We start from the raw sequence: 13,154 nt of genomic DNA, 5'->3' as shown, positions 1-13,154 counted from the left end.
TGCTGCAGCCCTCCCAGGGACTCTGGACATCAGCAAAGCAGGACGTCATCCTCTGCTTTACAAARAAGATGCYGCAGCACTTCACTSCTTGGAAATGGTGGCAGGTGGGTCTTAAGACCCTTTKGACCCTTTCCCCTCATTTTTCAYRGGCAGAGYTGAAAGAATCTTTTTTYYTTYTTTTTTTTTAATTCCTCTTAACAGCCACTTTCTCCTGATCTGACATCTCTGAGTGCCGTGCCTGATCAGATAGTGGATGTTTACACGGCRGCGGTCTGTGTTTCCAAACTGCTCCATTGTTCCCAGCACCCAGCGGTGCAGTCCGGGTGTCGACCAGGACAAGAAAGCACCCGTGCAGGAAGGCAGGGTTTCCTCTTCGACCACAGCAGTCTTGCTCAGAGGGAATTAAAGAGGGAATTGACTCTCCAGATCTGTGCACACAAAACACTGAAACAGATGAGCTGGCTCTCTCTTGTATAACATTATCTAACCCYGGAGGACCAAGAGATGCTATTAATAAAACGGGGTGAGATGATAGTGTAGTGCTGGCAATACATCAGCCACAGTAACGATCACACACGGTCCTTTATTTATTTGTCCCTCTGGAAAAACATTTGCTCTGCAGCCATCCTGAGCTCCACCTCAGCCCCCTTGCCATTCTTTGAAAACATTTTAAGTCAGTTGACAAGTCTGTGGTGCAATCTTACTACCATGCAGATTTGTGTTGGCTTTCTGATTAAGTAGTAGCAGGTACTTCATTAATAACGGTGTTTATCTTCAGCTTTAGGGTTCATATCTTCAGCAGGAGTGGTTTTCTTCTCTGAATACCCATGTCACGACATCAGCGATGGCTAGGCACTTGACAGCATGGTAGATGTAAAGATCTGCTGCAAGATCTGGGGGATCTGCTTGGTATCCATGGCAATAAAAGACCGACCTGCTGGTAGTGTCCTCTGCAGCCTAAGGAGCAGAACGAGGGACAAGAATTACCATTTCAAATTACGCTCCCTACAGCAAGCCAAAGCTCCTTAAGAAAAGATGCTTTTACTTTTGAATACCTTGCCAATACATGCCATTCACATTGCTGTCACTGTGCAATTAAAGGCTTGGGAAAGCAGCAGTGGGAGGAATCACTGAAAGCACTTGTGTCACAGAGGTCTTTTCACCAAGACAATCCAAGTGTTTTTAAAAGAAATTTCTATTCAGTCTTACTTCAGACATGTAAAAAAAAATCTGGCTTTGATGAAGGTACTAGTGACCAAACAAGGTACTGACGCCACTGATTTTCTGAGGGCAGCTGGAAATTTTCTCTGAAAATGAAGATATTTACTTATTCTAAACATACTAGTATGTTTTGATTGAATCCGTAATTCTTTCACTTCAAAATGTCCAGTGAGTCTAAATGTGCTCTTTGTGTTTCTTCTAGATCATAGCAGATTAGATGGAAAGATATTTTCTACAAATATTAGCCTGACACATTTTTATTCACAGCTTCTACCCCCTAAAAAAACCCATATGTACTTTACCAAATTCACCTCTCTCATGTCTCATCAGCAGGCTTGGAGTTTATTTTTTCTCTGCTTTCTACAAGTTTTAGTTTGCACTCCACAACATTTTTCCAATAATAATTTAAGTCTCACTTTTAAAGTAAGTTTTAAAAAAGCTGCTACAAAGAACTCCTTTCTCCTTCCCCCACACCAGCTACAGGAAGGCTTTGTCCAATGCTGCACTTACACATACATAGAAATGCATTTCAGTGACAGCATTGTGTGCCTTTTCCATCCCCAGTGAACTAGGCAATTATATGATCTTTTCTTACGCAGCAGGATATGGCCAATGTTTTTTTTTTTTTTTTCCTCCTAGCAGAAGTAAAAGGACATTCTGTAATTATAGTCTTTCAAAATGGATTCTTTTTAATGCATAATGCAGCTCTGACCTACGGACCTGCAGATACTACTAACATTTGYTCTGCAGCTGCATCTTTCAAACCCTTTCTGATTAAAACTGCATATTGAGGACCAGTTCCCTTTGGGCCTTGACTTATCCTGCTCTAGTCAAAGACTTGAACAGAAGCAGAAAAGGCTCTGTTAACATTTGCGGCTGTAATAGCTTTCTGTTGCATGTACTGGTCGTTGGCGGATGTGGAATGCCACTTGGGACAGAATTTCCTTATTTTGTGCCTGTGCCTAAACAATTTAAAGTAAAATTACGGACTAGCRCTAAAAATAGGCTCCGACTCGCCACAGAATTCAGGTCTTTGAGTCCTAATGCAAGGGTAGCATCTGAGTCAGATTTTTTACAGTTTTAGAGGCCATTAAACTCCAGGTTTCTCTTGTTTCATTTTCCTTTGTTTTCTTAGGCTATTCACATACACTTAAACCGCATACTGGGAAAGGCCAAAGGCACCACATCTCAGCCATGATTCTGTAGTGACATTAGACATGTGTGTAGTGCACACCTTGGAGTGAGAGAACGGATTCAAGTCCTCCCTTCAGAYGCCAAGAACGCTCTGATCTGACTTTCCATAGGGAAGGTCTGCAAGGGCTCATAACCAATGTCCTCCCCGACACAACTAACAGCTATAGTTCCTCTTTGGTAGGTTATAGTGCAGAACATTGGGGGCACAGTTGTGCCTACACTGTAATTAGAAGCAGAGTTTAGATTCATGATGAATGGAAACAAATGAAGTTATATGTTATATATTATATATATAACAAATATATTTACCTATCTGCCTGGTCTCCTAAGGATCCTATGAATATGGCAAAAGCATTGACTTGAGAATTGGTGGTCAAGGCCTGGGCAAACCTTGATGGTAGAATACCGTATCGCTCAAGATTCGCATCACTCAAGACGATAACAAAATACTCATCAGCATCTTCCTTGGCAATATCCCGAATGGCGTGCTCTGTCCCTTCCAACGTGTGGTCTCCACTCATGCAGAACTGTGAGTGGGCATGCATGATCTGTGTGCACAACAGGAGCCAAAAAGAAATAGATAAGATGACTTTTTGAATAAACATTCATTTCAGCTGGCACAAGGGGGAACAAATACGCATTTATGCTATGGTAAGCATCCTAGCATCTTACGAAACGTGGACAGTGCTCCAGATATTACAGAACATGTAGCTTTTTATACACAATCTGTCATATTTTAAGATAGGTATCACTTCTTAAAACGCAGTGGGTAAACCAAACCTACGGACGGACAGAATTAAACTGGATCCTAAGGAAGGGAAAATACTTCATCAGCTGCAGTTTGAATAGCTACATTCCTATGTATTTGAGGAAGAAAACAGGGCTTAGTTTCCTAATACCGTGACCAGCTCCCACCTGTTTATCATTTGTACTGGATTTCTAAATCCTATTAGTGTCACAGTTATTACCAAATACCGGACGCCTGACAGTGGCAACAGGTTTTAAAAATGCCAAAACATTTTGTTTGAGCTTTTATGAGACAATATTAAAGAGAAAGGGAGAAATGCACTGTTTGCATTGATGAAGCTATTTTTTACACAGATGGTGAAGAATTTTAGACATCGGAGAATCCTGTTCTAATCTAATCTAATCTAACTGCCAATCTTTTAAATATATTATTTGAAGGAAGCTTAAATATAAAGTTTTAGGTAATGTACCAAGCTGCTGTCCAGGTAAATCCTGCAGTATTTTATGCATCTTGTTGAGTAAAATCTTGAAGAAGACACTTACTACTTTGCAAATGGGATTTAACGTGCTTTAAACCTAGCATTCACATGCTTTCCTACTGCTACTGTATCATACAACTTCTTTAGGATACTGTGCAAAAGTGATGATTTGGGATCACTCTGCAGTTTAAATTAGCCACTTACTTACACACTAATAACGTCACCATATGATTTAGGTGGAATGTATATCACTGCAAAATGTTTGGAACTTCCTATAGCCATTGACACGCTAAAATGAGGCATTTATAGCAACGATCCAGAAAAGGTATGTCCAGCCTCTTACTTTGGCGCAGTCTGATTTATACCAACATCTCTGAAAGGTTCTAATTCAGCCTTGCACCAACACACAGATTTTTGCTCCCTTGTCTTTCTATCAGCTTTCCTCTCTTCATGTTTTGCATTCTGTGACCCAGATAAAATTTTATCTTTGAAGTCATGAATCCTTAATTATTCAACATTATTTATCGGTAGGATTTACCTTAAGAATCTCTAATCTTTGCTTATTGTTCTTGGGAACTTTATCACTCTCAACCAAGGCGATGTTGAAGCCATCTCCTGAATGTCCCACAATATCATACTGTAAGAAAGAAATGTAATCAGTCATTTGTTAATCATCAATGACCCTTGGGTCAGAATGACACAAGATAGATCAAAAGCAATTTGCTTTTATCAGAAACAAAAATACTGCTCACTGCTTATGAGCTGCTTAAAGGAACTTGCAATTTCTCACTGACATGAAAATGTAGTAGAGAGAAATCGCTAAAATAATGAAATTAAAGAACAGCTACTCATTTTGTGGTCTGTTTTTCACCTCATTCAACCAACTGCAGAGTGATGATGCACAGGATCAAGACCTTGCCCTTTCACAGTGTCCACTCATTTTTTTTTAAAGTAGCAATTTACTTTCTCTCCAGTCTAGCAAACAAAAAGAGGATTCTTCAAGAGTAGCTCCAGTGTCTGATGAATTGTTTTTGTAACCTCATTCTGCTTTGACAAAAGAAGCATTACAAGCTTTTTAAAAATCTGTACTCATTTTTGTGCAAAATAGATCAAAATCACTGCTAAAAGTATGTAGAGAAGTAAATTCCAAGAGTCTCTGTACATTTTCAAAGGAGACAGTGTTCATATCATTCTCCTAAGAAAGATGCTGCAAAAATCACATGTAGCGTTTTTTCTGGTTCAAATATCCTTTTGAACAGATAACACAGTATTTTGAAGGCTTTTGTTTATGTGAGATTTTTATCGTCATTATGTGAAAAAGAAGACAAGCTGAATTATGGCAAGGTCGTGGCCTACGCTTTGTGCTGTGGATGTGCAATCACCCCAGGGAGAATTCATGAACAAGACAAAAGTGGATTTAAGGGCTCTCCTCACCAAGGAACAGAGCACAGAGCAAAGATCCTGAACCTGGAGGGTCCTGAGTCGGCAATTCCCTGGCGTACTGCAGCCAGCAAAGATCTGCCCCTGGGAATGTGCATGAACATGCCTCAATTTCACTCAGACTAGCTGGCACAGAGATGTATTTAGCTGACACGAGAGCCCTTACCCAACATTTTGCCCTTCTGTTATATTTTATTCAAGTAATGCCTAGAGGTGCCTGCCAGCTTCCTTGTCCTTAGTTGGCCCATAATCATTTGCTAAAAGGTGGGTCCTGTTCTCAAGGTCCTTCTGGCTTGTTCTTCCTATGGGAAGACAACTTTACTTGGTACAGGTCAGGTACTGAAGACTGGATAAATGACACTCTTCATCAAAAAAGCTCTTTTTTATGTGTTCCCATAGGCCTAATTTACTTAGAAATAAATCAAGAGAATCAGTAGAAGAAAGCTATAGCAGCTGGAACAATATTTTTAAAGATGACACCTCCCTCTGCAAAACAGTAAATGTGCCACATACTATACATTATTTCCCCCACGGTCAGACTATTCTGTGACAATCTCACAAAACCCAGACTTCCTTCCCCTAGGAAATCTGTATATAATCTATTCCCCATGTACTCCTATTTCATTCTGCTCTGTTGGCTTTTCTAATTCCTGTTCTTCTCAGCTCTTCCATTTCTTACATTTGCTACTCAGCACCATGTAAAGCTGCCTGTCTACCGCACAATATTTCTCTTAAAAACCTATTTCTTCTGAAAGTAGAACTCTCCTCACCAATAACTTCTTCAGACTATCTCTTTCCCGATGCCTATTTACCTGTTACTTAGTGGGAAATTAAAATATATGGATTTTGAGACTAACGCTGAGGTTACATTCAACRTACTTTGGAATTAGTACAGGAACAAAAGCAGAACGCGAAGTGCAGAAGAAGAGCGTATGCAGATTGTTTCAAAAACTAGAGATTATTCAAATCAGAGGAACTAAATAAAGAGGTGGTTAAATGGAGCAGAAAATATGCAGTGCTAATCTAGTTCTTACGTAATGTCAGAAACATTATGTGATCTTTAGGGTAGACTCTTAAATCTAAAATACCACACGCTATTTTCTGAGCAGTTTTGTATTTGGTACCACTTTTAAATCAATTATCTAATTATGCAAATATCAATTCTGTCATTCCCCTAYGTAAAAAGGAGTACAACTCCTTCCTAACAGGCTCCCTCCCAGCATTTCACAGACCTCCCCCATGAGGTGTTGTGATACCGGCCCTAACGTATTGAGTTCAGGGGAACACTCCAYGCTTTGCTATTTGGGAATACCAGTTTGCCTCTTGGCACACAATAATGACAGACAAACCTTCCACCTCCAAAAGCCTGGGTTTAAACTCAGTTTGCCATTTCACGTCAAGGGAAGGGCTCTAAACGTCACAGCTGCACCCTGCAGCTCGGCACCCTCCACATTCCTGCGCGAGGCGGGAATGGAGCACCTGAGTATGAGCAAGGCGATCCTGAAATTATCGAAGCAAACTACTGCAGGCATGCAAACCGTTCACCTCCGAACACCACGTCCTATCTGCTCTGTCTTCAGCAGCTGTTTATTATTTTCTGTGTGTGCCCATGCATAAATGTGTATGTGTCGGTGTATATGCATTTAACAGATGTTACCTATTTTCTTGTTTCTTTGCCAACACTTTACTATGCTATTTGCGATTTGTTAAAAAAGGTTTGGACAGGCAACAGGGAGGAAGTGCTTGTTTGCTCAGTCCTGGCTGCTGCATCCTGGGTCAAATGGAGCCTCTCTGAAAATGGGCAGAGATCCTGCCTTGCCTGACATTCACTGCCAATGGCAAACGCYGCGATCCTCAGCCCTCCCTTGGGCTATTCCTCATGATTCTCTCATCCCCCTGGAAGTCAAATCAGGCATCAGAAGCGGCCAAGAGCTAATCATGGTGAGATTGCTTTTGGGAAACTTATCTCCCCAAACTGCAAGGTCATAGGGGTACACGTGGCAGAGCAAAGGTGGGGACGGGAACGCAGTAGTACTGACTTGGATTGACTTAAGCCACCATGGGGCTGCAGACTGGGAGAGAAGGGAGCTGACTCAGACCCATAGCCAAGCTTTAGACGTGACAGAGAGGAGAAGGCTTGTGCAGAAGGGAACGTGTGGAGTTTATTGCAACCCAGGAAAACAGAATAAGAGACAGAGTAAAACTGGAGAGAAGAACTCCACTCTGCCAGGGTAATGAAGGAGGCGTATTTTAAGGCCTTGTACGTAAGTGTCTCACCCAGGTTTTMTTTAAATAAAATATGACCTCCTTCTTATTTGTGTTCTAATAAAATAAACCCTTAGTGATTCAAAGGTGTCTTGGTGTGCTCACTTGAAAGAAAAGGTGCAGACAGCTAAATTTCAAAGTCATGCCCAACTGAGAACTTCAAAACATGCAGGCCTATAAATGCTTTGTCAAACTGGACTTTCCTTCCTYTGGACTAACCATGGAAGCAGAGGACAGCTAAAGAGACGCATAGAAAATGGGCTTCTAAGAGCAGAGCTCCAATGTCTTTTCTTAAAAATTCCACAGGAGAAGGATGGAGTTAAAAGTGAGACAGCAGCTGCAATAAAATCTTACTTGGAATCAATTTTTATTTTGTTTGTTTCATAAAACACAGCTCCTGGGACAAATTCAGCAGCAAAATACTTGTTTGCCACAGTGCCGACTTAAATGAATTAATATATTATACTGGTGCGTAGTGGCTCTTTTTCTAATAGCCTCAGGTACAGTAAGAAAAAAATATATTTAAAGTTTAGAGTATACAGTGAGTAAACACATGTATCTCTAAATAGCATCATTTTGTTGCCTTCTTTCCTTACATGTTAAAACAAATCTCATTCCTCTGTTATATTTTGTGCTGAATGGATAGTTGGTACTGCCTGAAATGGATAAAATGGAAGACTCTGTCTTCTGCTGCTGCCACACTGAAAGGTTTTATTTCTCAAGGCATTTAAAAAAGCTGAAAGAAGACGCATGCTGAATGTAAAAGCCAGTGTGAATCAGACAGGCCTCTGCTGGAGGGCGAGATCTTTAGAAATTCATCTCTTCTTTGGACAACACTGAACATTTCTTTTCTTTTTTTTTTTTGGTATTTATGTCAAGCCTTTTGTTTATTATTTAAAAGAAACTATTCTGCCAACCATGTGAAACATTTGTTCTTTTCCTGAATTAACAGTAATGCCTCTACAGTAAATTCGCTCACTGGGGAATGCTGAAATTGGCAAATAAAATATGCAATATCCCTTTAATATTGCGATAAATAAAAATTTGGGCTTTTCCTATCAGTTACATAACGTGCCATTTATTGACCCGCTTAACATTTTTTGAAAGGCTTCATAAATTCACTATTATATAATCTACTGGACAGCCTCCTAAATCTGGCATCATGTGTGCAACTGTCAGTAATTAAGGATGATACAAAACCACACGGCTTTGTGTGACAGGCACAATACTACTTCAGCTAAACCAGAGAGCAAAGTGCTGTTCTGTACATTTTTAAATTACAGACATGCAAAATGAGGTCTACAAAAGACGTAAGAACTTTAATTCCACAAAATAACTTGCTTATTATAACATATCTRTAACTTGTGCATCTGCAGACTTAAAGGGGACGGATGTATTTGCAGTAACATATTTAACTTCTATTATTAGGATGAGATGGAGAATGTGATTTTCCGTGCTTCCCTCACTCCCATTCTTTTCCTTAATAAAGCACTTTTTAAAGTAAGTGTGGAAGAGATGACATCGGAAGAGGGCTTTGAAAGATGGTTGTTAATTTAAACAAATTTCCTGGCTGTGGGATGAGCCTCCCATTTCTCCCTTGACAAGGAATGATTCACTGGCTGCCCYTATGGGAAATGGAAACAGGCAAGTTGTGCTACACAAGCATAAAAAGTTGACAAATACCTGTTGTCACTCTTCTAACCTCCTATGGACAGCCACATAGCCAATACCTACCTCTTACTTCTGTATAAGGAGCCAAGGAAAAAGGTATGACTCACCTAAATTCAACATTATGAAGACAAATCAATCTATCCTCAATGGTATCAAAGGGTACCACATACGAGGAGAGTTCAGCTAGTAGGATAAAACCAATAGCCAAGTAAAACGCCTATCTGATTCACTCACAACCCTTTTTAGTGGAAAATGAAACCAAATACGAGCAGAAAAGTCATCTTGAGCAAAAGCTAAGAACTGGTTTTCAAAGTCTGCACTGTTCTTAGATAGCAGGGGGAAGGACACTTTGCTACATAAATCTCCTTTGAATGTTCTGCTCAATAACTCTGGTGGTCCCTCAGTTTCCACATATGTTATACAAGAGCCCCCTTAAATTTGCAGCAAATGCTGCTCTGACCTTTGCAGGTGAGGCTACAACAGAAGCAGGTAACAGCAASCATATCTGAAGGCCAAAAATGTCTACTATAAATATCTGATGGTCTACAGAACCACTTGTGGAAGCCAAGAGGAGGATAAGAAAGAGAAAGAAAATAGTAAGTGATAAACTGTAGATTCCTCACTGAACACAGTTGTGAGTTATTTTTTCTTCTTTTAAAGAGTTTCTCATTTTAGACGTGGTAAGTGTGTTACTTTGCAGATATACCAAAACTTCAAGTTCTGTCCTGAGAAAAATTAGCAGCACCTTGCAAAGTGTCAGTGTTCTACAGACTAGAGTCACTGACATTTTAAAAAAATCACTGTTGCTCTTATTCTTYGAGAACCTGATTATATGCATTAGAAACTGAAAAAATAGCATGTGCTCTGGTTACTGGCCACATTCATGCAGGCATAGCAACTGCCGTACCAGGTCCTTAGGAYGTAGCAAATCATCTAATCCCTCATGTCTGTCTTTACCATGTCCCCTCTCTGTCCTCCCTATTAGGGACAGCACCGACACAATGAGCTCTGAAAGCAGCCGCTGCATCAAGAGCTGTCAGTGCACATTTAGGGGCCCATTTCCACGGCCAGTGAAGTGTAAGACCACATCTTCTCTGCTGCCCTAGTCATCTCTGGGGAGGCACATAGTACTCTTGTAGACATGCTTTCAGTGAACCAAATCCCATTGAGGCAGCAGAGCAAGATATGGAGATGGAAAAATATCTTTCTTCCCTTGAGCAAAAGCAAMTCTGAGGTTGACATAGCTCACACTGGATCTGGCCAGCCTTGAATCAGGGGTTCGTTACTTGCCCTCAAAGGTCCTCTAATGCAGTGGAAGGAGTGGAAGGAGAGTTGCTCTAGAGGCCAACTGAAGTTGAACAGATGTAGAAGCTGACTTTTTCTCCTTGGTATGTAACTAAAATTTCCAATATCTTCCCCACCACTGTTATTTTATAAAATTAGCCTTCCAGCTCTCTTGACTCAAGCAGATTGTAAGGATAATATTACTACTCCTGTCTTACTATCATCCAAAAGTGGCAATTTTCACATCTAATAACTGCACATGGTTTTTGTGTAAGTGTTATTATAAATTGTAAGKGGTTATCAGAAAGCACATTCAATGTTACAACTAACTGCACTTTCAGCTACTTACATGGCCAAATACAGGGTTTGATTTATGTGAAAGGTGAAACCCTAGCCAACTGCAAGTATTTCCAGACAAAGTATAGTAATCTGTAATAGACACAGMGGGATTTGAAGGGGAATGAATCATAGATTTTAAAATCAGAGGAGCCCATCACACAAAACATCATACTAAAAGATCACGCAACCGAGTGCATGAAAACTGACTGGGAAATTGCTCTTAATTTCAGTTTAAGCCACAGTCTTTTAGAAAAACACTTTCTCTTTCCCTACTGATTTTAATCGACAGAGGATCTACCATGTTTCTTGGGAAGATTATATAACATGTCACGACTGTAAGCTAAAATTTTAAAAATATTTGTAGTTTGCATTTGTCTGATTTAGTCAAAAAATAAAGAATATCCAGTGACTTATAAGAGAAATCTTTTCCCCACACTGAACCTCATAAATTGTGAGGAAGACTTAACCCTCTCTTAGAAAAACTAAAAAAACAWTTTCCCTCTGCAAGGGGACATTTCAGGATAGTATCTTCTAATTCTTCTCTGGATGCTTTCCAACCATACATCATCCTTTTCCAGGTCAAAACCCAGAACTGAACAAAGTCTTTAACTCTCTCATTCTATGCCCAGAGCTGTCTGTCTGTCTACTCCTACATGTAACTCCTCGATCAGGCACCTGAGGGTCATGTTTGGGTTCTCAGCTGGAAATAAAAGACAGCTGGTTATCTACCACTGCACTGCATCGTTTCAGTGCTCATCTTGTAAGACACTGTCTCTAAATTAAGAGCAAAATAATCCAATATTCTTAACAACCAGAGAACAGCTGTGCTAGACGAGAGCAAAACAACTGTTCCCTGCTCACTTTTCTCATTTTAGTCATGGTTTTATCAACTCCTTGAGTTTTCTTTCCTCCAGACTGAGGAGTTCTTGCCTTTTTAGCTATTTCTTGTAKGGGAACACTTTCATATCCTCTATAATTGTCACTCTGGATTCTAGGTTTTTCAGCTGAACAGTAATTTCTGCAAGATGGAGGACCACAGCTGCATACAATATTCCTGATGTGAATGCACTACAGATTTTTATAGTGGCATTCTGCTTTGTTCTCTGTTCTTTTGCTAGTAATTTCTAACATTTAATTAGCCTTTTTGACAGCTGGTGGGCACTGACTATTGAAAGAACCATACACCATAATTACAAGATTTCTTTGCTGAGCACTAATATATAGCTGAGAGTTTATGATCGCGTATTTAAAATCAGTATTGTTTTCCCCCACCTGCAGCACTTTACATTTAATAGCACCAAACATCTTCTGCCATTTTATTTCTCAACAATTCTTTATTACAAGGTCCTCCTGTAACTTTTTGCAGTTAGATATTCCTTTTGTTATTCCTGAAAAACTTCATTTGAACAGCAACTTTTGTCAGTTCACTATCCATCCGCTTTTCCAGATCACTTACCATAGAATCATAGAATCAGTAAGGTTGGAAGGGACCTCYGGAGATCATCTAGTCCAACCTCCCTRCTCAGCAGGGTCACCTAGAGCATGGTAGACAGGCTTGCATCTAGGCAGGCCTTGAAGATCTCCAGAGAAGGAGACTCCACAACCTCTCTGGGCAGCCTGTTCCAGTGCTCCRTCACTCTCACAGKGAAGAAATTCCCCCTCACGGTCAGGCGGAACTTCCTGTGCTTCAATTTCTGCCCATTGCCTCTTGTCCTGTCGCACGAGGCAACTGAAAAGAGTTTGTCCCCGTCCCCTSGACACCCTCCCTTCAGGTACTTGTACACATTGATAAGATCCCCCCCTCAGTCTTCTCTTCCCCAGGCTRAASAGGCCCAGCTCTCACAGCCATTCCTTGTAGAGCAGGTGCTCCAGCCCTCTGAGCATCCTCGTGGCCCTACTCTGGACTCTCCCCAGTAGCTCCATGTCTGTCTTGTGCTGGGGAGCCCAGAACTGGACACAGTACTTGAGATGAGGYCTCAGCAGGGCTGAGTAGAGGGGCAGGATCACCTCCCTCCACCTGATGGCAACACTCTTCCTAATGCACCCCAGGAGACCATTGGCCTTCCTGGCCACAAGGGCACATTGCTGGCTCATGGTCAACCTGTCACCCACCAGCACTCCCAGGTCCCTCTCTGCAGAGCTGCTCTCCAKMAGGTCAGCCCCCAGCTTGTGCTGGTGCCTAGGGTTGTTTTTCCCTAGGTGCAGGACTCTGCACTTGCCCTTGATGAACCTCAGGAGGTTCCTCTCTGCCCAGCTCTCCAGCCTGTSCAGGTMTCTCTGAATGGCAGCACAGCYCTSKGGTGTGTCAGCCACTCCTCCCAGCTTGGGATCATCAGCAAACTTGCTGAGGAGGCACTCTGTCCCCTCACCCAGGTCACTGATGAAGAAGTTGAACAGGATGGGACCCAGTMCTGAGCCCTGGGGGACACACTAGCCACAGGCCTCCAACTAGACTCTGTACCACTGACGACGACCCTCTGAGCTCTGCCTTTCAGCCACTTCTCAATCCACCTC

At 41.2% G+C, this 13,154-nt stretch overlaps 1 protein-coding gene across 1 annotated transcript in view; it reads right to left on the bottom strand.

Annotated features, from left to right (window-relative positions):
- Positions 1-563: 563 nt before the first annotated feature.
- VWA8 (von Willebrand factor A domain containing 8) overlaps positions 564-13,154 on the bottom strand; it is a 184,911-nt gene continuing 172,320 nt past the window's right edge. Inside the window, exons 43-45 of the mRNA XM_085309462.1 lie at positions 4,180-4,278; positions 2,725-2,963; positions 564-957 (exon numbers count right to left, since the gene is read on the bottom strand). Of these exons, the coding sequence (XP_085165588.1) occupies positions 849-957; positions 2,725-2,963; positions 4,180-4,278 (447 nt within the window). The 3' untranslated portion in view covers positions 564-848. The remainder of the gene's footprint in view (positions 958-2,724; positions 2,964-4,179; positions 4,279-13,154) is intronic.

Source organism: Rhea americana, unplaced genomic scaffold, assembly GCF_003343005.1.
Source record: "Rhea americana isolate MKP2758 unplaced genomic scaffold, rheAme1 scaffold_3, whole genome shotgun sequence".
Taxonomy (NCBI): Eukaryota; Metazoa; Chordata; class Aves; order Rheiformes; family Rheidae; genus Rhea; species Rhea americana.
Note: the sequence above shows the minus strand (reverse complement) of the source record. Positions and strands in the feature narration are given on the sequence as shown.